At 40.2% G+C, this 26,245-nt stretch overlaps 1 protein-coding gene across 15 annotated transcripts in view; it reads left to right on the top strand.

The window, feature by feature from the left end:
- The first annotated feature begins 2,923 nt into the window (after window positions 1-2,923).
- The window catches only part of USP15 (ubiquitin specific peptidase 15), a 126,351-nt gene continuing 103,029 nt past the window's right edge, over window positions 2,924-26,245 (top strand). For 6 of the 15 annotated variants that reach the window (XR_004966072.1, XR_004966071.1, XR_004966073.1 and 3 more), the window contains exons 1-2: window positions 2,927-3,071; window positions 25,171-25,298. Coding sequence is in view for 11 of the 15 variants with exons in the window: in XM_036299546.1 (XP_036155439.1) it covers window positions 2,983-3,071; window positions 25,171-25,298 (217 nt within the window). In the remaining 4 variants the exon portion in view is untranslated. Of the gene's footprint in view, window positions 3,072-25,170; window positions 25,299-26,245 lie in introns of all 15 variants that reach the window. The other 9 variants (XR_004966070.1, XM_036299529.1, XM_036299528.1 and 6 more) reach the window with 3 other exon arrangements.

Here is a 26,245-nt window from a genome sequence, read left to right as displayed (position 1 = left end):
TATTTATCCCAGTTGATTTTAATCCTGTCAATTTCTATTACAAAGGTTAGGGCGTTTCTTATCTCCATTCCAGGGAGTAAAGATTATGTAGCTTAAGCATGATTGTTTGTAGTTAAAGTGATTAACTACCCGCCTGGCACTTAGTTAAGGAGCTTCATCCCCTCACTAACTTCAGGGAAAAATCCCTACCTGGGGAAACAACCTTTCTCGGAGAGGTGACCTTGGTTAAAACACACAGGGCTAAGGGGAGCAAACATATTAAGAACAGTATGCTATATACGCCAGGTCCCTTGAAACATATGCTGTGCAGATGTTTCTATCCTGCAGCGACGGTGTCAAGCAGCAAGGATGGACTGGCTTCCGGCAAGGGTCAGTAAAAAAATTAAAACTTCTAGATTCTGGAGCTAGACTGCTTGGTTTCAAATTTGGGTTCTGCTACTTGCCTCAATTTTTCTCCTACAGAATGGCAATAATAATAATAATACTTCATAGAGTTGTTATGAGGATTGAGTTAATAAACTGTTTAGAATCACACCTGGTGCTTTTTAAGTGCTTCTTAAATACTGTAACTATTATTTCTTTCCTGACTCTGAAGGCAACTAGTTAGGTCTACAAAACCACCTCAGAAATCTTATGTGCAATTCAAATTGAAATCAAACTTGCATATTTATATCCTCTTAATTCAGTGCCTTGAACATGGTACAAATGAAGAAAAAGTTATTTTACTTTATTGCATGGATACAGGCTTCAATATTTCAAACATGCATTTTCTTTGAAAGGAAACTAGACAGCAGAGTGTACATGAAGCATCATTTCTCAATTATATTATGTTTACATAACAACAGAAAACATGGTTTTGCCTTCATAGTTGTAATAATTTTTTAACAACTTTATTGAGAGATAATTTATATCCAATATGATTCATCCTGTCACCAGTAAACAATATTAGTGTTTATTGATTGGCTATTATGTTCCAGGCAATAAACACTAATATTTCATTTACTAGTAATCTTCATAAAAATCCTTTAAGGTAGATATTATTATCCCCAATTTTATAATTAAAATAAAAGTTAAGTACTTTGGCTCTGGCCCGGTAACTCGGTTAGAGCATCGCCCTAAAACGATCCCTGGTCAGGGCACACACACTTACTCAATAAATGCATGAATAAGTGGGACAACAAATCATTGTTTCTCTCCCCTTCTCTCTCTCTCTCAAATCAATAAATTTAAAAAATGTTTTAAAGTTAAGTACTTTGCAGCTAAAGGCTAAGGTGAGGTTTGAACTCGTGCTCATAACTCCAATATTCTTCTCATATCATGTTGTCTCTCTGGAAATTTACTTGCCTTTCTTTCAGAGGTTGGCTGGGAAATGGGGGTAGGGGTGGGGGCAGGAGAATGTGACCCTTTGATGGGACACATGGTTAGAGAAAGGCTAATTTTTTTAACCTGGCTAAAGAAAAGTCAAATAATATAAGAAATAACAGTAACTGGAAGCTGTTTTCAGAATCTCAAAGCAAGGATGACATGATAATGTAAAATAGTATTATTATGAAAAAAATAAGCAATCATGCTGGTATACACAAATCATAATGCCAATATATACTACTTTAATTTAAAATGGTTCAGTACTTCTTACTAGCATAATTACACCCACCTTTACTGTATTCCCACCAAATGAGTTAGGGTAGACATTAAAAATAGGAAAACAAGAGAAATCATACCAGAATTCTTATCCACCTTTTAGATTTTTCACATCCTTTATATTATCTTAAAGTAAAATCTCTGTGTATACCTCCATGTTTGGAAACACACATTTTTGCCACAATTCATTTATTAAACGAATATTTAGGTGGTACTTATGTCAGGTGGTACTTATATGTTAGGCAGCACTATGCTAGCCACCGAATGTACAGAGGTTAAAAAATAACTAAATGAATGAATGAATAAATAAATTTAAAAAAACGAACCCAGTACTCAGTGTAGCCCAGGTTCTATTTTTAGTTCAGGCTTCCACAAGAAACAGTGAGTGAGTGCGCGATAGTTGATCAACAAGCACGTGGGGTTTGTCATTTGGGTTAAAAGCTTGCCTCTCTACTTGGTGACCTTGGTATTTGATTTCTGAGAGACTTGATTTCCCCATTTGTGACAACTGACTTCAAAGGAAAGTTGGCATTCTCTTTTCAGGTGTACACACCCTGGGGAGATGCGGCAAAGAAAACGTTCCTGTGCCATCCAGGGGAGCGGGGATTCTGCCCGTGTTCTCCCCCCTTAGCACCTGGCCTTACTCGGTACATATTTTGCACCGATGTCATCGAGGACCTGGCACCTGTTTTCCCTGCAGCCTGGCTGGCTGGGTGTGCCTGGGGAGGCGGCACCGAGCGCTGCAAAAGCTCTCCACCTGCAACGGGAGCAGGAGCGCAGGAAGGTGCCCGGGAAGGGCACTGCGGCCGAGCGTCCGCTTGCGGATTGTTCTTTTGTTTGGGCCAAAACGAGCCTGGGTTCCGCGACGGGCAACAAAAAGGCTGGTGGCGGAGCTGTTAAAATTCCTGCCATATCTCAGCCGGGCCCACGCCTACCTTCCCCTCCCTTCCCCTTCCCTCCGGCGGGGAGCGGTTGCGCAAACAAGGGATTTCAGGCGTCCCTGGGAAAGAGGCAGGAGGAGGCCGAAGTCGGGGTCGGACGGGGCAGTGGCGCCGCGCCAGGTAGAGGGGACCCCGGCCCCGCCGCGAGGAATGATCCTCAGGTGGTGCCAGGAGGGAAGAGGCCCAGGAGCGATGCAGGACGAGCGGGGACCGGGGGAGGGCAGCCGACCTCGGCGGAGCACTTCCTCCGCCCCCGGGGCCAAGGCGCACCCCCCCACCTGACATCCCTTTTGGTTTCGACCTGCAGCCTGGGCGGGGCCGCGGGACGCCATTCCCACAATGCTCTGGGGCGTGCCGCCGCCGTCGCCGCCACCGCCTCCGCTGCCGCTAGTGGGAGAAGATGGCGGAAGGCGGAGCGGCGGATCTGGACATCCAGCGGTCTGACATCGCGACGCTGCTCAAGACCTCGCTCCGGAAAGGGGACACCTGGTGAGGGAAAGGGGTGGGAGGCGGCCGCGGGGGCCCGAGGACGGCGGGGAACTGGGCGGGAACGGCGGGCTGGTCTCTTCGCTGGTGACAGGTGCGGGCGGGCAGGTCCGGCAGCGGCCGCCCTGGGCTGCAGGGTTTTGGCCGCTCGGGAAAGGTGGGGTCAAAGATTGGGCCCGAGAGGAGAGAGCCGGGGCGCGTGGCGGGTCCGGACAGGCTGAGAGGCTGAGCGGGGGAGCCGGAGCGGCGGAGGCAGCGCGGGTAGTTCTCTTGCCTCCTTCCCCGCGTCGTGCCGCTCCCACTCCAGGCCTTCCCGCACCCGGGGTGACCGTCGTTCGGCGCGGGTCCCTTCGTGTCTGGCAGGTCCCGGTCCCGCGGCTGCTCACCGTCTCGCCCCCTTTCGCTTCTCCCGTCCTTTCCTTCCCCGGCGTTGTCGGCATCCAAGTTCCCCATTATTCGGCTTCTTGCCTTCTTCCGGGAGGCGGGCCGCAGGATGTGTGCGGCGAGCGCGGCACAGGTGGCATGTGTCGGGGCGCCGCTCGAGGGAAGGGAACCCTCGTTTGCAGTTGGCTCGTGAAGAGGGCGAGGGAGCCGGGGGAGGCCTTGGGCTTGGGCGCGGTACCACGTGGTCTGGTGCTCTAGTAGCGGCCGGGGGGCAGCCCTGCCCTCCCGGTGGGAAGCGTCGCGTAGGCCTGCGAGCAGCAGATAAGTCCGCCTGAGGCTTAAGTCGCTGGCAAGCGCACAGACTTGTGAAGTGCCGAAGGGAATCCTTCGCACGCTGCGGGAGGGGTGTGGAGATTTTCGTACTTGTGGGCCATATCCAGTGAGAGCCGGCGTCGCTTCAGTACGTGTGACTGGGAAACAGAAACAGAAAGTGGTGCGTTGATGAGGAAGGAGAAAGCGCCTCTTGGTGATCATGAAAATGGTTTTCGGGCTGTCGTTGTCGCCGTCACAGTGGCATGTAGTGCACAGTGTTTTTTCGCAGGTGATTTAGACCCGAATGCGGTCATCGCGACTCCACCTAACTTGCACTGTGACTGAGGAAAGTTAACTTCGATCTTGGTACTGAAGTATCTTCATCTGTGGAAGTGGACAGTAATAATGGGCTTTGCCTTGATTCAGTGCCGTATTCTAAAACACGATCCTCTGTTTGTGAGAGAACATTACATTTTAGTGCTTTGTAAAGCACTTTTTTTCCTACTTTGTAAAGTGCTTTTTTCCTACTTTGTTAGGCTCCATATTATATTTATACAATAAAAGTCTATATTTATGCAGTAAGGGTGTGAACATATATACTTGTTGCATTACAGCAAAAACAATACAATTTAAGAATTGTTATTTATATCGGACTGTTCCTTGATGTTTATTAGTATGGGGAAATTAGACATTTCCTAGAATACCAACGAAACACCTCGGCTTGTGGATTGTTAAAGATTAAATCAATCCTTGCTTCCTAGTGTTTGTTAAAGATCACTTAAAAATTCTTAATTCGCCTAGCCTTTAACCACGGCATAAAGAGATAAATGTGGATTTCCATAAAATATAATTCTATAAGTTAAAGTATGGACATCATTTATATAGCTAGTCTCTTTATGTTATGTTTTTGTTATACTGAGTAATAATTGGTGTTGTTGACACTACAGGATGATAGGAGCAATACGTGTATTGTGGGCACTAAACTTTTTAAAGTTTGGTATTTTTAAAATGAAAGTGTTTTTGCTTTTTGACAAAGTTACTGTACGTTATTTTAAAGAGTAAATACAAGGAACCAATTAATTTGAGTCATTTCAGCGCTTTCATTTTAAAGACAAAGGAAACTGAAGACACAAAATGTTTATCCTCACTGATTTCCCCACAGGAAATGCAGGAGCAAAATGGTACTGGGGAGTTGCAGAGACCAGTTTGATTATAGTGAGCCAGTTTACTTGCAATTAGCAGGCAAAGTCTATCGAAAAAGGAACTAGAACAGAATTTTGATTCAGAGTTTTAAGGTGAATAATTTGATAAATACAAAGTTGATAATTATTCATGAATATAGAACTAGTAAAGATATTTAATAATTTAGTTGTTACTTAGGCTCATGTTTTTGGAACGCATTGAAATGAGTTTTTAACTCTCATTAAACAGTTATTTCTCTTTTTAACGTTTTAAATTTTTTTTGAATTAGCCATCTATGGGTATTTGGGCAAATCGTGTGTGTGTGTGTGTGTGTGTGTGTGTGTGTGTGTGTGTGTGTGTTGCTGAAATGGATCATATGCAAATGAAACATTGTCTTGGTATATATGTATATAACCATCTTGGAAATGTTGCTTGAACTATTGAGAAAAAAATGGTAGTATATTCTTTTTTGTTGTTGTTAATCCTAACCCGAGGATTTTTTCCCATTGTCTTTTTCCCCTTTTTTAGAGAGAGGGTGGAAGGGAGGGAAGGAAGGATGGAGAGCTAGAGAGGAACATTGATGTGAGAGAGACACATAGATTGGTTGCCTCCCGAACTTGCCAACCATGGCTGGGATGAACTTACAAGCCCATATATGTGCCCTAGTCTAGGAATCGAACCCACCACCCTTTGGTGCTGCTAATCACTGAGCTACACTAGCCAGGGCCGTAAGTTTATTCTTGAAAGTTTAATACTGATGTTTGATGTTAATAATCAAATGTATTAAAATGAATATATTTTATTAATTAGGTTGTGAGCACTTTGCAGATAAGGACTGTCTTGTAGTACTCTGGAAACTAATACCAGGGCAAGAATAAAGATTTGATTCTGTGTGGATACTAGAGTTTCTGTTTATTTATAAATAGTGAATGCTTTTAAACTGCAAACTGACTTTCTAGAGATGGAAATATGTTACAATGGTCTGAGATGAGGAGGAACAAATTTTATGATATGCTTGGTACTAGACTTTCTAGTGAAAAAAATTCAAAATTGATATTTCTTAAAAAGGTGAGGTATGAAAGTAACACTGAATTACACTAGAAGAAGTAAAGCAGTAGTCTCTTAATGCTGTTTCTTGATCTGTGTTTCAGCTCCAAGAAGATTCAGAAATGGACACTATTAATCAGTACATGGTTTCTAATGATTTTAAATACTGGATATTTTAATATCTCGTATTAAAAATGTCTTATGCTTGTCACTAGTCAAATATAACTCAAAGAGTATTTCGTTGTCACAAACTATTAAACTATTCCTTCTTAGTTCCCATGTAGAATGAACATGAACAAGATTGTAAGAATTTAGGAACTGTAGAAAAAGAATAAATGAACTAGGATTGTTTAGTTTAGGATGAATGAAAGATAACTTAATCTTCAGATATATGGTGGTTTTTTCTGATAAGACAAAAGGAAAATTTGGAGTTATAAAGAGAAGTTGTGGGTTATGGAATACGTTCTTTAGAGATATTTAAAATAGACCTATTATGAGTAAATAAACAGATAACTGTAAATCATCAAAGTCTCTGCTTTATTTCCCCATTTTTATTAAATGTCATTCATTTACCAATTATTTCCACTAGTTTCATGTGCGAGTATGTTCAATGGCAACACATAGCTAACTTTACAAATTAAACTTTGCATGTCATTTTTGTATAAATTCTAGTAACTCAGTACGTTTAAGGTAACTTCAGAGTGTAACTTTAGTTTGTATTTAGAGTCATTTAAAATGTGTATGATATTTTTGTTTCAATAAATTGCCAAGGAATAGCCCATCAGCTCAGTGAGGTTTTTAGATAGGAGACATTCATTTTAGTTGTAGAGCTTCCCTTCCATACCTACTCTTAGAAATCTTTGAAGTTTTATTTAATATGGTTCCTTATGCTTATACTAACAGAAAACAACCTTATAATTACATCAGTTAATGTAAATGGGCACTATTAATCAGTATGAATTCTAAATTGTTTAGTATATATTTCCTAAAGAAATTTTTACATTACTGTTTTAATATTAATTTTAGTTGTGCCAAAGTGTTTATCACTAAAATAAGGTATGATTACACCATCATTTTCAGGAAATAAAACCAGAAAGCAAAACTTTTTTAGTGTTGGTAAATTGATGAAAATAAGGACAGAAATAGTGGCATTAAAGCATGTTTTTCACATTTTAATTGCTTAAAATCTAGAGAAGCATTTTTTCCTAATTTAAGCCTTTTCATAAGTGTTTATAATCGCTTATACATTGTTAGTGAACCCAAGATTAATGTACACTACTTGGCCAAGATGATCTAGAGCTTTAATCAGTGATTCCCATCCTTCCTTCTTTCTTTCCTTCCTTCCTTCCTTCCTTCCTTCCTTCCTTCCTTCCTTTCTTTCTTACATTTATTTTTATTGACATTCTGACTTTATTTTTTTCTAAATCATACCATTTCCCATTAGCACATGCAGGGTATTAAATAAATGGTCATTTTTACAGAATAGTCGTGTGACAACTGTTAATCTTGCTTGCATATAAGAATAGTAAGAAAAAGTTAGTTTGTCTGACCCTGACCTAAAAAACACATGCTATGTACTGTTTTAAGTACTTACACATGTTAACTTGTTTACTTAGAACCACAATTCAAGGGCACTAGAATGTGAATATGCCATACTTCACATTTGACTGAATTGGAATCCTAGGCTCAAAGAAGTGTTCACACAGTGATATATCTAAGATTTGGACTCAAGTAGTATGGGACTTTAATTCAGCCCCTAAAATCACTGCACTACACTGCCTCTTATTTTTTTTTTTTTTAAATATATTTTTATTGATTTTTTACAGAGAGGAAGGGAGAGAGATAGAGAGTTAGAAACATCGATGAGAGAGAAACATCGGTCAGCTGCCTCCTGCGCATCTCCTACTGGTGATGTGCCCACAACCCTGGTACATGCCCTTGACCGGAATCGAACCTGGGACCTTTCAGTCCGCAGGCTGACGCTCTATCCACTGAGCCAAACCGGTTTCGGCACTGCCTCTTATTTTAAAAATACATTTAAAATGTAGTTTCACTTTAAAAAGAAAAAAAATGACTTTTTTTTCCTCTTTAAATGGATCTATTTTATTTTAGTGGCTCAGTATAACATTTTATTTCCCCACTCATCTCTTGTGAATCTTAGTTCAGATATGACAGAATATGTAGACAATCTTAATATCTTGCTTTTGGAAATTAAAATATGTTTAAAGATTAATAGATGATTAAGTGAATATATAGAATAAATGTTATATTGATCCAAAAGTGCATTTAAATTAAAGAAACTGGGATCATTTATTGATGAGATTTTGGATTTTAATTGTTTATCGGTAATTATAAACTTTTATTAGGGGACATGTGGTTCCTTGTCTTAATAGTTTTACAGAAATAACATATCAGGGATTGTAGGATATTTTGTTTTAGTACTTCGCCTGTATTTTAAAAGTGCTAGTTTATAGTGAGCCACAAATCATAGGCTCTTTTTTTTGGACAGACCAGACAATGCAAATGTGAGTGAATGACATTTTATGTTCCATGTTTACCAACTGATTTTTTTCAGAAATAACTCTTTTAGTAAATTTTCAAAGTAAAAGACATTTGAATTAAGACTGTAGAAGGTACATGACTGTACTGTTATCTCTTTAAAACTCCTGAAAACTGACATTCCGAGTAGCATTGCTGCTAATAGAACAGTTTTTCCATCTTAGTCTTTAAATATATTCAGTTTGTTATATGAATTTACTGATTTTTCATTTTGAGAATCACATTAATAAGCATGATTTTTATAAAAGTGAAGTGAGCCAGCCAGTGTTGCTCAGTGGTTGAGCTTTGACCTGTGAATCAAAGCACATGTCCGGGTTGCAGGCTTGATCCCCAGCAGGAGGAGTATAGAAGGCAGCCAGTCAATGTTTCTCTCATTGATGTTTTCATCTCTCTGTCCTCCTTTCCTCTCTCTCTGAAATCAGTAAGAACATTTTTTTTTTTTTTAAAGTGAATTGAAACCATCAGGTATATTGGCAGGGAGATAAGGGGAAGGTTGAGAAGTATGTTTACATGTATTATCTAATTGATCTTCAAAATAAGGATCAGGTATGTATATTTCTTTTAAATTTTTTTTTATATGTATTTTACTGAGTTTTTACAGAGAGGAAGGGAGAGAGATAGAGAGTTAGAAACATCGATGAGAGAGAAACATCGATCAGCTGCCTCCTGCACATCTCCCACCGGGGATGTGCCCACAACCCAGGCACATGCCCTTGACTGGAATCGAACCCGGGACCTCTCAGTCCGCAGGCCGACGCTCTGTCCACTGAGCCAAACCGGTTTCGGCTGTATATTTCTTTTAGATAAGGAATCTGAACTCAGAGAAATCAGTAGATTTGCATGTGATTTGCAGGTGATAAGATCACTGCTAGTGAACATTTATTGAGTGCTTACTCTGTGCCAGCCACTATTCTAAATGCTTTATCCTATGTAGCCTTTCAAGTATGTGCTCTTATTTACCTCATTTTATTATAAATATTTGATAATTTCAGAGCTGGTTTAGGTTTAAGTACATGGTTTCTAATGATTTTAAATACTGGATATTTTAATATCTCCTTAATATTAAAAATGTTTCATGCTTGTCACTACTCAAATGTAACTCAGAGTATTTCATTGTCACAAACTATTAAACTATTCCTTCTTAGTTCCCATGTAGAATTTTTCATCAATGACTGGTTTTTTTTTCTTCCCTGAGTAATGGCATTTCAGTTTGTGCCTTTTATTTTTATTTCCTATTACTGATATAATTCATACTCCATCTTATATTTATTACTTTGAAGTCATTTCATCAGATTCTTCCTCCATCTGTTCTTTAAACAGAAGATTGTCGTTCCTTTTAGTTTATAATCCAGTTTACACAGAAGTCACTACTAAAGAAACCAAGAATAAGACTAGTAGTAAATGACCTCAGTTTTGGATACATATTAAAATGGCATATCTGATAATGTAAAAAATGGCTTATCAGAAAGAGGTAAAGACAGGGGTCCTCAAACTTTTTAAACGGGGCCAGTTCACTGTCCCTCAGACCGTTGGAGGGCCGGACCATAGTTTAAAAAAAAACTATGAACAAATTCCTATGCACACTGCACATATCTTATTTTGAAGTAAAAAAACAAAACGGGAACAAATACAATATTTGTATTTGCATGTGGCCCAGTAGTTTGAGGTGGGCCGTAGTTTGAGGACCCCTGGCTAAAGAGGTCAGTTTGTAATATAAAGCAGAAAACCTCTGGAGGATCAACCTGTGTTTCATTATGCCTAGAACACTTTTACTGCTTCCATTGGTGAGATTCTGCATGGTTTCCTTATAGTTCTCCAATAAGAAAAGGATGATAATGACAATTTTTTTCTTCTCTGTGAAGGGAGCTAAGAATGCAAACATTCCCTTCCATTCTCCTTTTAGCTTTGAGAAGACCAGAAATTAGTGGATTATTCCTTACTGTTAGGGAAAATTGTTTATCAGAAGTACTATAGAAAGGACTTCCTTTGTGAAAGAAGTCAAAGGCTCTTACAAGCAAATCCAAGAGTGGCTCTGAGGCGAGGCTATATTAAGTTTTAGAGTCAGTTAAATCAAAACCTGGGAGTATTAGAGATAAAATTAATTATTTGAAAAGAGCATCAAGTTCCTTTAGTAAAAACAAAGAGTTAGAAATGATAAGGGTGAAGTGATTGTGGTAAAAAAGACCTGATAATTCAGATTGCTTTATATTATTTAATAATATATTTTACCAACTTGACACAGTTTAACAATTTAATCAAGATATTTATCTTTGATATAGATGGAAAATTTATATTCATAAATTTGAATGGCTTTGAAGCTGAAGAACCTTTGATTCTCAGGAGAGATATAGCTAAGTAGTTATAAATACCATATAGTTTTGGCTATGGTTACCACTTGTTTATCATGTTAAGAGCTTTTTACATGTATAAAATAAGTGAGTATTCTCATTTTACACTTACATAAATTGGGGTACAGAGTTCAGTACACATACTCAGTCAGTGGTAGAATAGAGATTCTAACCTAGACAGTCAACTCTAACAGCCTGCGTTTTCAACTGTACTGCCTGCCTATGAGTGATAAAGCCATATCCATATTATGGAAGCAACTTTTTGAGGGATGAATACTTGGAAGTATTAAAATCAAGAAGTGACAGCTTTGTCACATTAATAAAACACCATGTTTCATCTGTTATTCATATGAGGAAACCAAAGAATTTTCTGGTTCTCCTTGGTTTAACATTCTAGTCTTAGTAGTTTCACTTCTAACTAATGTGTCTCTACTTTCATACAAATAGTGGTCCCATTTTCTGCAAATTATTTACTTATTCCAGCCTTATAGGGCTTTATACATCATTCATAATATTTCAGATACATTTTACTAATTCGTGACTTTCACTTCAAAACCTAACTCAACATCAATCTCTGTAAAATCATCCCTAATAATCCCACCGTTTAAAATATATAACAACTTTATTGTGATATAATTCTCATATTGTACAATTCACCCTCTTAACATGTACAGTTCACAGGGTTTGGGTATGTTTGCAGAGTCATGCAGTTATCACCACAATCAATTTTTATCATCCCTAAGATATACTCCTACCTATTAGCAGTCTCCCAATTTCTCCCCAACTTCCCCCTGCTCTAGTCTAAGCGGCTACTAATCTACGTTCTATTCTATAAGTGTGCCTGTTCTCGTATTTCATATAAATGGAACATATAATATGTGTGATTGTTGTGTTTGGCTTCATTCACATAACATAATGTTTTTTAGGTTCATCCATGTTGTAGTATATATCAATACTTCATTTCTTTTTATTGCCAAACATTTCATTGTCCAGACAGACCACATTGAATTTATCCTTTCATCAGTTAATGGACCTTAGGTTGTTTACCTTTTTTGGCTGTGAACATTTGTGTACAAGTTTTTATGTGGCCACAATTTTCATTTCTCTTGGTTATATATTTAGAAGTGGAATTGTTGGGTCCCTATGTTTAATTTTTTGAGGAGCGGATAGACTCTTTTCCAAAGTGGCTACACCTTTTTCACTGCCACCGGCAGTATATGAGGGTTCTGATTTCTGTACATTCTTGTCAGCATGTTATTGTCTATCTTTTTTTATTGTAGCCATCTTAGTGGGTGTATAATAGTATCTCATTGCTGTTTTGAATTGCATTTCCCTAATGGCTAATGATGTTGCACATCTTTTCATATATCCCATTTGTATATCTTTGGCAAAATGTCTGGATCCTTTGCCCATTTTTAAATTTGGTTATCTTTGTAGTATTGAGTTTTAAGAGTTCTTTACGTATTCTAGATGCAAATTTGTTATCTAATAGATGATTTGTAAGATTTCCTTCCTTTCTGTGAGGTTTCTTTTTTTTTCACTTTTACAATCCCACTTGGCTTCCTTCTTAAGTTCCTTGTTTGTACCTTACTTCAGATGTAAAAACAGGTCGTAAAAATGAGTTCTTGCTAACTGATTAATGTACAAAGCAGAAAATAGGTTGGACATGCTTGAAATCTAAAAATTAAGATATAAAGGAATGATTGACCAGGCCATTTGTTTATTTAAAAGAACTTCATAAATTTTTTTGTTGTTGTTAAGTTTTACTGAAACAATGAAATTCTGAGTTTGAGTCAGTGGTACTTAATAAATTTTCAGTGGAATATTTGGTAAAATACTAGCTACTAACAATATATCCTTTATTAAAAAATGGTTTTACGCTTTTGCTACTCAAATGTAATTTACTCAGTATTTGAGAGTAATCATAGAATGAATAAACAAATTAACATCCAAAATTGGTTATGCCATTAGTTTTGCACAAGATAGTTATACATACTGTTATGAGATTAAGTGTAATACATTGTTTTAGGGTGATATTTTTGGGTATCTTTTTTGTTCTAAAAAGAATGACTGCTTTATGCCTACTTTGCAGAGAGAAAGGTTGGGTTTTTTTAAAAAATAACAATGTTCTCAGATGTCTTATGTAGCAGAATTTTTGCTGATACATCTCCTAGGGCAAGAGAAATAAAAGAAGAAAAAAAACAAAACAAATGGGACTACATCGAACTAAAAATCTTCTGCACAGCAAAAGACACCATCATGAAAATAAAAAGGGAACCCACTGTATGGAAGAACATATTTTCCAATGATACATCTGTTAAGGGACTAATTTCCAAAATATATAAAGAACTCATACAACTCAACAAAAGGAAGACAAATAATCCAATTAAAAATGGGCAAAGGACCTGAATAAACACTCCTCCAAAGAGGACATACAGTGGCCAATAGATACATTAAAAAATACTCAATGTCACTGGTCATCAGAGAGATGCAAATTAAATCTACAATGAGGTATTATCCCACACTTGCCAGAATGGCTGCTATCATTAAATCAATAAACAACGAGTGCTGGTGCAAATGTGGAGAAAAGGGAGCCCTAGTATATTGCTGGTGGGAATATAGACTGTTGCAGCCACTATGGAACACAGTATGGAGTTTCCTCAAAAAATTAAAAATGGGAAGAAACCAAGATGGCGGCATAGGTAAACACCGGAGATTGCTGCCTCACACAACCACTTCAAGAATACAACTAAAAGACAGAACGGGCATCATCCAGAACCACAGGAAGGCTGGCTGAGTGGAAATACTACAACTAGAAGGAAAGAGAAAAGCATACCGAGACTCAGAGGAGCTGCGGTGCGGAAGTTAAGTGCACAGGTACGGAGGCGGACGCGGAAAGGGCTGGCGGCTGAGGACACGTTGGCTTTTTCAATCGAGAGGGAGTCTCAAACTCCCTACTGCTCTGAACTCCAGTTCCGGGCGAATCTCTGGGGACCCTGACTGATACGGGGAGAGGCTAGACCAGCCGTGGGCAAACTACGGCCTGCGGGCATCCGGCCCGTTTGAAATGAATAAAACGATTGAAAAAAAAGACCATACCCTTTTATGTAATGATGTTTACTTTGAATTGATATTAGTTCACACCAACACTCCATCCATGCTTTTGTTCCGGCCCTCCGGTCCAGTTTAAGAACCCATTATGGCCCTTGAGTCAAAAAGTTTGCCCACCCCTGGGCTAGACTGTCGGGCATCGTTCACATCTCGAGGGCGGCTTTCTCTCAGAGGTACTTGCAGCGATTACCCGGACACTGAGACTTGGGGCCTCTTAGGGAAGGACTGACGATCAGCCATAGCTGTTTGCTCCGCCCTATTGATCCCCTGGGACACCACCCCGCCCAAGCTGTGCACGGAGGCTTTTGCAAGCTGAAAATTACCTAACAAACTTGCAGCTGGCCCAAGGCCCCAGGGCAACTTGCATTCCTTCACAGCTGAGCTCCGGCTGCATAGCCTCAGGCAAAGGCTAGATTAGCACCTCCTGAAAGATCCAGGAGCCAGTATACCCGGTGGTCAGAGTGACTCAGTGAGCACCAAAGCCCCACTGAAGCAAGTCTTGCCCCGGAGGGGTGTCTCCAACACAGAAGTTCTCCCACTGCAGACACAGCTGATTGTCACAGCCAATTGGTCAATTCCTCCCAGTGATACCTATAACAATCAAGACTTAACTACAACAGGACTGTGCACACAGCCCACAAGGGGGTGCACCAAGAGACTCCACCTCAGGTAATTGGGGAGGCTGAGCCACTGGGCCCTATAAGACACCTAGCACAGAAAGCCACTCCATCAACACAGGGAAGCACAAAAAATGCGGAGACAAATAGGACACAAATGTCAGAAATGGAGGAAAGCAAACGACTGGATATAGAGTTAATAACCACACTTTTAAGGTTTTTCAAGAACTGTCTAGAAGCCACCGATAAATTTAGTAAGACCCTCGAAAAGACGGGTGAGACCGCCGATACATGTAGTGAGACCCTCGATGTTGTGATAAAGGACCAACTAGAAATTAAGCATATACTGACTGAAATAAAGAATATTATACAGACTCCCAAGAGCAGACCAGAGGATCGCAAGAATCAAGTCAAAGATTTGAAATACGAAGAAGCAAAAAACACCCAACCAGAAAAGCAAAATGAAAAAAGAATCCGAAACTACGAAGATAGTGTTAGGAGCCTCTGGGACAGCTTCAAGCGTACCAACATCCGAATTATAGGGGTGCCAGAAGAAGAGAGAGAACAAGATATTGAAAACCTATTTGAAGAAATAATGACAGAAAACTTCCCCTACCTGGTGAAAGAAATAGACTTACAAGTCCAGGAAGCACAGAGAACCCCAAACAAAAGGAATCCAAAGAGGACCACACCAAGACACATCATAATTAAAATTCCAAGTGCAAAAGACAGAGAATCTTAAAAGCAGCAAGAGAAAGAAAGTCAGTTACCTACAAGGGAGTACCCATATGACTGTCAGCTGATTTCTCAACAGAAACTTTGCAGGCCAGAAGGGAGTGGCAAGAAATATTCAAAGTGATGAATGCCAAGAACCTACAACCAAGATTACTTTATCCAGCAAAGGTGTCATTCAGAATTGAAGGTCACATAATGAGCTTCACAGATAAGAAAAAGCTAAAAGAGTTCATCACCACCAAACCAGTATTATATGAAATGCTGAAAGGTATCCTTTAAGAAGAGGAAGAAGAAGAAGAAGAAGAAGGTAAAGATACAAATTATGAACAACAAATACACATCTATCAACAAGTGAATCTAAAAATCAGGTGAATAGCCGAAACCGGTTTGGCTCAGTGTATAGAGCGTCGGCCTGCGGACTGGAAGGTCCCAGGTTCGATTCTGGTCAAGGGCATGTACCTGGGTTGCGGGCACATCCCCGGTGGGGGATGTGCAGGAGGCAGCTGATCAATGTTTCTCTCTCATCGATGTTTCTGACTATCTCTCTCCTTTCCTCTCTGTAAAAAATCAATAAAATATATTTTTAAAAAAATAAATAAATAAAAATAAAAAATAAAAATCAGGTGAATAATATGATGAACAGAATGAACTGGTGATGATAATAGAATCAGAGGCATAGAAAGGAGTGGACTGACTATTCTTGGGGGTGGGGGAAAGGGGTGTGGGGGATGCGGGAAGAGACTGGACAAAAATCGTGCACCTATGGATGAGGACAGTGGGTGGGGAGTGAGGGTGGAGGGTGGGGTGGGAACTGGGTGGAGGGGAGTTATGGGGGGGAAAAGAGGAACAAATATAATCTGAACAATAAAGATTTAATTTTTTAAAAAAAAAGAAGTAAAAAACAAACAAATTAAAAATGGAACTGCCATTTGACCCAGTGATTGATTCCACTTCTGAGAATATATGCTAAGAATCCCAATACACCAATTAGAAAGAATATATGCATCCCTATGTGCATAGTAGAGTTATGTACAATAGCCAAGGTCTGGAAACAGCTCAAGTGCCCATCAGTAAATGTGTGGATAAATATCTGTGGTACATTTAAATACACAGTGGAATACTATGTGGCTGTAAAAATGAAGGATCTCTTACCCTCTGCTACAGCATGGATAGATCTGGTGATTATGATGCTAAGCGAAGTAAACCAATCAGAGAAAGTCAAATATCACATGATCTCACTTATATGTGGAATCTAATGAACAAAATAGATCCAGAGGCATGGGTGCATGAAACAGACTGACTGATCTCAGTGGGGAGGGAGGTGAGGGAAATGGAAAGAGATTAACCAAAGAACTTGTATGCATATATGCATGACCTATGGACACAGAAAATAGTGTGGTGAAGACCTGGGGTGGGGTGGGATTTGGGGAGGGGGTCAAAGGGGGAGGTGGGGGGCATCTATAACACTTGTTAACAATAAAAAATAAATTAAAAAAACTGTTATGTCAATAGTAGGCAATTATGTCTCATCTGAAAGTTGTCAGCATGAGCATCCTATATAATAAAGAGGTGATATGCAACTTGACCTTCACTCCAACACACAAGGTGGCTGCCACAAGATGGCCTGCAGGGGAGGGCAGTTGGGGGCAACCAAGCCTGCAGGGGAGCAGTTAGTTGTCAATCAAGCTGGCAGGGGAGTGGTTAGGGGGTGATCAGGCTGGCAGGCAGAAGTGGTTAGGGGCAATCAGGCAGGCAGGCAGGCGAGCGAGCTGTTGGGTGCCGGGGTCCAACCCCAGCGGGTCCAGGGGTTCCCAAAGGCATAGACGGAGTCGGCGAAGAAGGAAGGACACGGAGACAGTGTTCAGTTGATCAGCAGCCTAGCCAGGATCTCCAGCTAGGATCTCCAGCCAAGTTCTGGTCTGGATCTCCAGCGAAGTTCTGCTGTTTATTGTCGTGTTACATCCGTATTTATCCCAGTTGATTTTAATCCTGTCAATTTCTATTACAAAGGTTAGGGCGTTTCTTATCTCCATTCCAGGGAGTAAAGATTATGTAGCTTAAGCATGATTGTTTGTAGTGATTAACTACCCGCCTGGCACTTAGTTAAGGAGTTTCATCCCCTCCCTGACTTCAGGGAAAAATTCCTACCTGGGGAAACAACCTTTCTAGGAGAGGCATCCCCTCCCTGACTTCAGGGAAAAATTCCTACCTGGGGAAACAACCTTTCTCGGAGAGGTGACCTTGGTTAAAACACACAGGGCTAAGGGGAGCAAACATATTAAGAACAGTATGCTATATACGCCAGGTCCCTTGAAACATATGCTGTGCAGATGTTTCTTTCCTGCAGCGACTGTGTCCAGCAGCAAGGATGGACCGGCTTCCGGCAGTTGGGAGCCGGCAGTCCCAGATTGAGGGATCCCAGATTGGAGAGGGTGCAGGCTGTGCTGAGGGACCCTCCCACTCCCCCCCCCCCCCATGCATGAATTTTGTCACTGGGCCTCTAGTAAACTAATAAAAGAAAAGGAGCTATGCATTCACATTCACCAGTGCTGCGGTTTCCTAAATCCTGCTATTGGAAATACTCATTTCCATGTACTATTAAATTTCTTTATATCTAGGACTATTTCTGACTCATTTATTGGTTCCTATATATCTTTCCTTAATTTGCTTCTACTATATATAAAAACACTCCACAACTTTTGAAACTCCTATCTTTCTCCCACCACTACTATCCCTCACCAAAAAACAAACACCACCATAACCTGGACATTTTAGTTCTGCATTTGAAGACTGTTTTAAAATTAAGTAGATTTATTTGGATTACTAAAGTTGGCCTAGCCCAGTGGTTGGCAAACTCATTAGTTAACAGAGCCAAATATCAACAGTACAACGATTGAAATTTCTTTTGAGAGCCACATTTTTTAAACTTAAACTATATAGATAGGTACATTGTTATTAACTTAATTTAGGGTACTCCTAAACTTCCTTTGCTAAAAACATCCTCAATCTGATTGAGGTATGTTCACTGAGGTCGACCCCTTCCAACTCTCCCATCCACACTCGTCTTGTATACTTGTTTCTTTTATCTCCTTTCCAAAAATCGACTTCTGCGTATGGGCCACGAAGTTTCAATCGCACTGTACGTGCACACCCGCACGTGGTATTTTGTGTAAGAGCCACACTCAAGGGGCCAAAGAGCCGTATGTGGCTCGCGAGCTGCGGTTTGCCGACCACTGTATTAAAGTATGTGCCTGGCACAAGAGTAAGATCAAATGTTAGGTATTTTATTATTAAGTAATTTCTATAATTAAGAAAGAGTTTTAATATATAATAATCTGAGATTTTCCCAAATTGAGAGGAAATAGAAGCTTATGGAAAGATTCTACAAAAATAGTGACGTTTAGGCTCTCAGTAAGGTAATAGTAGACTATGTGTTGAGAGCAATAGAATATTCTAGGCAGAAGGAGCCATGAAGCAGAAAATTGTGTGTCCAGAAACAGAAAGAAGGCTCTTGTAGCTAGATCTCGCACAGAGATAAATAAGGGCCCTAACCGGTTTGGCTCAGTGGATAGAGTGTCGGCCTGCGGACTGAATGGTCCCAGGTTTGATTCCGGCCAAGGGCATGTATCTTGGTTGCGGGCACATCCCCAGTAAGGAGTGTGCAGGCAGCAGCTGATCGATGTTTCTCTCTCATCCATGTTTCTAACTCTCCCTCTCCCTTCCTCTCTGTAAAAAATCAATAAAATATATTTTAAAAAAAAGAAAGGTAGGGAGGAACAGATCAAATAAAAAATACATATATTTAAAAAAAAGTAGTAGTACTTTGTAGAAAGTTATCAGAATTAAATGAGATAATGAAAGTAAATTCTTTGGCTCAGTGCTGACACACAGCTTAAGTGCTTAATGGTTATTCATAGAAATATGATTATTAACATATTAACTTCAATAAACTTGTTTATCCAACTGAAATTAACTCTCATAGCCAGTTTCTCTCTCCAACACCTTAATTTATAATACCTCCTTTATCATATACTCAATTCGTATGTGTCCTTTGGCCCTGCTAATGGACTCGGTTTTGTCTTCTTGGTTTATATGTTGATTATTTTATTAAAATATCATAATTTTAATTATTATGGCTTTATTAAATTATTATTTTTAAAAAGACCTGTTAGGCAATGTTAAGAATTTAGCTTTCATCCTAAAATAATAGTTATGACTATTTGTGAAGAATAAAAGTCATGAAATAGCAATCTTTGCAAATAGTTATAACTATTCAAAAAAGAAACTCAAAAGCTAAAATTGGGCTTATCTGGACCCTAAGAGTATACCAAGGATTAAGAGTGCTGTTTAGAATGTATAAATTCAGGTCTTTGTTCGTTCATTTGTAATGTTGGTGAGCTATTGGTTCTGTTCTAGGCTTTTGTCAGGTCAAGTTGAGGAATTGGGATTTTGGCAGATTCATAGAGTTTTACAGTAGAACAAATCTATGTAAATGTCTTAAAATAAATTTTGATTTGACTACTTATCTAATATTGTCTTTGGTGAGTAAACCTAAGAAGACTACACATTGTTTCTGTAACAGATGCTCCCATTTTTTTACTTCTCGTATTTCTTTACTACAGTAAGATATAGATGGTCTGTAATACAAGTATGATGCCCCTTTGCAATTGAAGATAGTGTTGAAAGCATCCAAATAGTCATCAAATGGGAGAGTCTCCTCTCATAATAATACCATGTTATGGCAGCAGATGAACACTGCTCAGTGTAAAACTCCACTATAACTGTGAAGAATATATTAAACTAGAGGCCCAGTGCACGAAATTCGTGCACTGGGGGGGGGGGTTCCCCTCAGCCCGGCCTGTGCCCTCTCGCAGTCCAGGACCCCTCACTCCTTACCGCCCGCCTGCTTGCTGCTTGGCTTGCTGCTCCTTAGCGCTGCCACGGAGGTGGGGGAGGCTCCCGCCACTGCCACTGCGCTTGCTAGCTGTGAGCCTGGCTTCTGGCTGAGTGGTACTCCCCCTGTGTGAGCTCACTGACCACCATGGAGCAGCTCCTGTGTTGAGTGTCTGCCCCCTGGTGGTCAGTGCACCACCATAGCAACTGGTTGTTCTGGTTGTTCCACCATAACGGTCACTTAGGCTTTTATTATATAGATACTTGGGGAGATAAAGCCCCATCATGTAGAAATACCTTTTAAATAAATATAATTTTGATACTATTCCACTAATAATTTTTAAAGTAAGTTTTATAAATTGCATTTTAAATTATATTACTAGAGGCCTGGTGCACGAATTCATGCACGGGTGGGTCCCTTGGCCTCACAGGTGATCGGGGCCGATCGGGGGGCTGGGGGTGGCTGACTGAGAGGAGCGACTGTGGGAAGTTGGCCAGGGAGGGACTGCCGGAGGTTGGCCAGCTTGGGGAAGGGACCACAGGAGGTTGGCTGACCAGGGGGAAGGACCGCAGGAGGTTGGCCGACTGAAGAGAGGGACCTCGGGAGGTTTGCCAGCCACAGGAAGTTGTCTGTGGGAGCTCCTGCGTTGAGCATCTGCCCCCTGGTGGTCAGTGCATGTCATAGCAACTGGTCATTCGGTCGCTTAGGCTTTTATATAGATAGATAGATTGTTAATCTATAAATTTTAACACAATTCCAATAAAAACCTTAAACTGTTTTTTGATGGTGGTTTTGTGTGTGTGTGTGTGTGTGTGTGTGTGTGTGTGTAACTTGATAAGCTGTTTCTAAAATTCATATGGAAGAGCAGATGGCCAAAGATAGTTAAGACAATTTGCAACACAAACAAGTTGGGGGAACTTGCCTTCAAATATATCAGGATTAAAATAATTAAGACACTGTGAAATTGAAACAATGATAGAAATGAAGATGAATGGGATAAGGGAAAGATCATTTAGTGTGACTTTTTTGCAAAGAAAGCAAATAAAATGTCTGAAACACTTGTTTAAATTGCGAAGGAGAAAGTAAAAATTTTTTGATGGGTGAAATACAATATAGTGTAATTTTATTATCAATTTAACATATAAACTCATTGATAATCTAAACTATTTTATTTTAGAAATAGGATTCTTTTATGAGTTAGTCTCATAATATGTTTTCCTCATAAATCTCAAATTTTATGATTTGGGGGCTCTTACTTGCATAACCCTAATAGTGGGTTTGGGGTATTGATGTATAGAAATTCTGCCATATCCACTTTTTTTCCCCATATTTACTTTTAAGTAATTAAGCTGTTGATGAATATTCTTTAAGAATAATGGTGTTTTGATGGGATGATGTATTTGCTTCAGAGATTTTCAGACATTCTGATAGTGCTATATATAGTAAGCACAAAAACATCAGAATGATGATCTAAAAACTTGTTTACATGTCTTGTTAACCTTTACTTTTGATTTTGTTTGTTTGTGATTGAACCTGGTTAAATGTGGGGAAAATGTTTTTGGAAGAGAATTAAAATAATTAGGAACCTGTGACAAAAGCAATATTTCATAGTAGGTATAATATAGTCAGAATAAATTTGTAAAGTTCTTAAGGCTTATGATTTTTTTATGCGCTCTTTACTAGAGAACCATTATTTTACTTTTTTCTATCACTGGTTATCTAATGAGGGTTAATTTTTTTAATTTTTGAAAATAAGATGAATATAGTTAAATAGTTGGTGTGTCACATTTATAAAAATAATTATTTGTGTGTTTTTCTAAAAAAAACTTGGGCCCTGACCAGTTTGGCTCAGTGGATAGAGCATTGGCCTGTGGACTGAAGGGTCCCAGGTTCGATTCCGGTCAAGGGCATGTACCTGGGTTGCAGGCACATCCCCAGGGGGTGTGCAAGAGGCAGCTGATCGATGTTTCTCTCTTATCGATGTTTCTAACTCTCTATCCCTCTCCCTTCCTCTCTGTAAAAAATCAGTAAAATATATTAAAAAAAAATAAAAAATAAAAAAACTTGGATAATAATAATTGTAAGCAATCTTGCAAACCTTTAATAATTGCTTTTCTTACTCTCAAAATGATACACTAAAATATATGTAATTAACAGATGGTATTTGCAAGTTTTTTGCAAAAGAACCATATTTCTTGTTATATTTTATCACATTACATTTTAAAATTTGTTTTGATTTTTATGAGTACCATTAGAATTTTCAGCTGGCAAATATTTTAATGAAGAGATATTACTTGCATTTTTCAAAAAGTGCTATAAGGAATTTTTAAAAATGTGTATGTTAACACTTATTATCTAATAGTAGATATATAGAATAGTAGAAATAATACTTTATACAAGTGAAATATTTTTCTTTAAAATACTGTGACATTAAAATTATTCTCAATAATCTTTGAAGTAGGTACGAACTTTAATATGTATATAACGAAATACAGTAAAACCTCTGTATAGCGAACTAATATAGGCAAGGGTTTGTAAAAGCCAAAAATCCATTATATAATAAAGTAGGTTTTCCGAATGTGTATGCTAAAACATTTACCAGTTAGTCTATTTTTGCTTATGTAGACTTGTGTGTAATTAAAATTAAGTATGTATAAAAAGCTTAATTTCACAGAAAACTTTTCTATATGTATTACAGTAATTTTAAATTTATATGAATAGATCTAGTAAGTACATGCATTCACCAGTCACCCCAGTAAACAAATGCACAGGGCTGGGGCTAGCACACCCAGCATGTGTTCAAACTTCTGCAGAAAGTCAGGCTAGGTTACAACAGAACCAGTTACTGAGGGCGATGCAATGTGATTATGTGCTAGTAATTAATCGAACATTATTTATAAGCGGTGACTTTTGGATTTAAATATGTAGACTATAGTTGTAGATATGTAATATTTATGTCAGCGAAATTGCTACAGTGTTTTTTTCCAACGTATGGCCTGTTTGCTAAAATTTATTAAAAAGAACAGTGAATTAATAATAAAAATAACCTGTTAATCCTATCTAATAAAAGAGAAACATGGTAATTAGCTTACGACCACTACCCTTCCCATTGGCTAATCAGGGTGATGTGCAAATTAACTGCCAGCCAAGATGGCGGCCGGCAGCCAGGCAGCTTGAAACTAACATGAGGCTTGCTTGCTTCAGTGACGGAGGAAACCAACGTTCCCCGCCTGCCTTGCCGGCCTCTGAGCCTGCAGTTTGAAACATTGTAACAAATATAGAAGCTAAACGAAACCCCAGAAACCTGCTTTCAGCGAGCCAGGATCTCAGAGCTGGAGTTATACATTGTTTCGATTATAGAACCGAAACAAACCAGATACCTGCTTTCAGCAGCCGAGGCCTAAGAGCTGGAGCCAAGCCTCAGAGCTAAAGCTGGCCCAGAATAAAAAGAAAAGAAAAAAATGAGCGGTTGGGAGCTTCCGTCACCCGCCAGCCTGAAAACAGCCCTCAGCCCCTCACCAAGACTGGCCAGGCACCCCAGTGGGGACCCCCACCCTGAAGGGTTTATGACCAGCTGCAAACAGCCATCATCCCCTCACCCAGGCTGGCCAGGCACCCCAGTGGGGACCCCCACCCTGATCCAGGACACCCTTCAGGGCAAACCAGCCGGCCCCCACCCGTGCACCAGGCCTCTATCCTATATAGTAAAAGGGTAATATGCCTCCCAGCACCGGGATCAGCGGAGCCGCGAGGCCTCCCGGCACCGGGATCAGAGTGACGGGGCAGCGCCCAAACCCCCTGATGGCCCTGCGGCTCTGTGTGTGACAGGGGGCGGGGCCACAACCTCCCTATCCGCCCTGCTCTGTTTGTGACAGGGGAAGGCGCCCCAAACCCCTGATCAGCCCTGCTCTGTGCTTGATGGGGGGAGCTCCCCAACCCCCTGATCGCCCTGCGGCTCTGTGTGTCACAGGGTGCGGTGCCCCAACCCCCTGATGGGCCCTGCTCTGTGTGTGACAGGGTGTGGCGCCCCAATCCCCGCCCCCCCACCCCCCACGGGCCCTGCTCTGTGTGTGATGGGGTAGAGCCATAACCTCCCCATCGGCCCTGCCCTGAGTGTGACAGGGTACGGCACCCCAACCCCCTGATTCTCCCTGCTCTGTGTGTGACGGGGCGGTGCCCCAACTCCCCTATGGGCCCTACTCTGTGAGTAACGGGGGAGCTCCCCAACCCCCGATCAACCCTGCTCTGCATGACAGAGTACGGAGCCCCAACCCCCCTGATGGGCCCTGCTCTGTGAGTGACACGGGCAGCGCCCCAACCCCCTGATTGGCCCTGCTCTGTGTGTGACAGGGGGTGGCGCCGCAACCTCCCCATCCACCCTGCCTTGAGTGTGACAGGGGGCGGTGCCCCAACCCCCCAATCAGCCCTTCCCTGAGCGTGACTGAGTGTGGCATCACAACCTCCCGATCCGCCCTGCTTTGTGCATTACAGGGGCGGCGCCCCAACTCCCCAATCGGCCCTGCTCTGAGCCCGACCAGGGGCTGCACCTAGGGATTGGGCCTGCCCTCTGCCACCCGGGAGCAGGCCTAAGCCAGCAGGTCGTTATCTCCTGAGGGGTCCCAGACTGCTAGAGGCCACAGGCTGGGCTGAGGGACCCCCTCCCCTTCCCCCCGAATGCACAAATTTTTGTGCACTGGGCCTCTAGTTTAATTATAAGCAAATCTTGGTTAAAAGCATTTTAAAATTAACAAAGTGGTAATTTTCACATATGACATATAGACCAGAAATTTTGCCCATTAAAATCCAAAGTTCGTTAAATTGAGGTCCGCAAAATGAAGGTTTACTGTATCAAAAATAGTTTCTGTGCTGTTCCTATAGTTCCAGATTTTCCTTTACCAATTTTTCTTTTTTAGGTACCTAGTTGATAGTCGCTGGTTCAAACAGTGGAAAAAATATGTTGGCTTTGACAGTTGGGACAAATACCAGATGGGAGATCAAAATGTATATCCTGGACCCATTGATAACTCTGGACTTCTCAAAGGTATTATTTTCTTCTTTCAGTCAAATTGTAAATGGTTTTCTTTCAAATATGTTATAGTCAATGTAGGGAACACAGAAAATGTTAATGTACATATATTGATAAACTAGAACTTTCTTTGTATTGTAGATTTGATATAATGAATTCAGACTATTCTGTTAAAATTAGTTTGTATCGTGACAAATTTTGTTTTTCATTTATGATGTAATACAGGTTTATTATTTAAACCTTTAAATGAAGAATGTAAGTTAGAAAGTGCTACCTTATTATTTGGGGGGGAATGTTGTGTTGTATATTGTTTTTCCTAATCGATACAGACATTTTTAAGTTGGGGAGCACTGACATATGTTTACATTCTTGGATCTTTGCATTAATAAAGCCCAATGGAAAATATGGGCAAAGATTTCAATAGATGCTTCACCAGAGAAGTTTTCAAAAAGCATATGCAAAGATATTTAACATTATTAGTTATTAAAGAAATGAAGAGTATAACCACAATACATGTATTAAAATAATTAAAATTTAAAAGTCTGACCCCATACCAAGTGTTGACGTGGATGTGGAGCAAGTAGAACTTTAATACACTTTCTGGGAGTGATATAGTCTGGCAATTTTCTAAAACACTAAGTATATTTACCATCGGAACCAACCGTTTCATTCTTAGGCATTCACCCAAGAAAAGTGAAAGTATTTATTCATATGGAAACTTGTACACAAATGTTTATAGCAGTGTTATTTGTAATAGAAAAAACTGGAAACAACCCAAAATGCCCATCAACAGCTGAATGGATAAACAAATATATACTAGAGGCCCAGTGCACAAAATTCGTGCACGGGTAGGGTCCCTAGGCTTCGCTGGCCATCAGGGCCTATTGGGGCCTTCCAGCTGCTGGCCAGGGCCTTCCTTCCTCAGCTGCCGGCCAGGGGCTTCCTTTGTTCTGCGCCACCCC

The sequence above is a fragment of the Myotis myotis genome, unplaced genomic scaffold (genome assembly GCF_014108235.1).
Source record: "Myotis myotis isolate mMyoMyo1 unplaced genomic scaffold, mMyoMyo1.p scaffold_m19_p_3, whole genome shotgun sequence".
NCBI classification, from domain to species: Eukaryota; Metazoa; Chordata; class Mammalia; order Chiroptera; family Vespertilionidae; genus Myotis; species Myotis myotis.
This window is presented reverse-complemented; position numbering and strand designations above follow the sequence as displayed.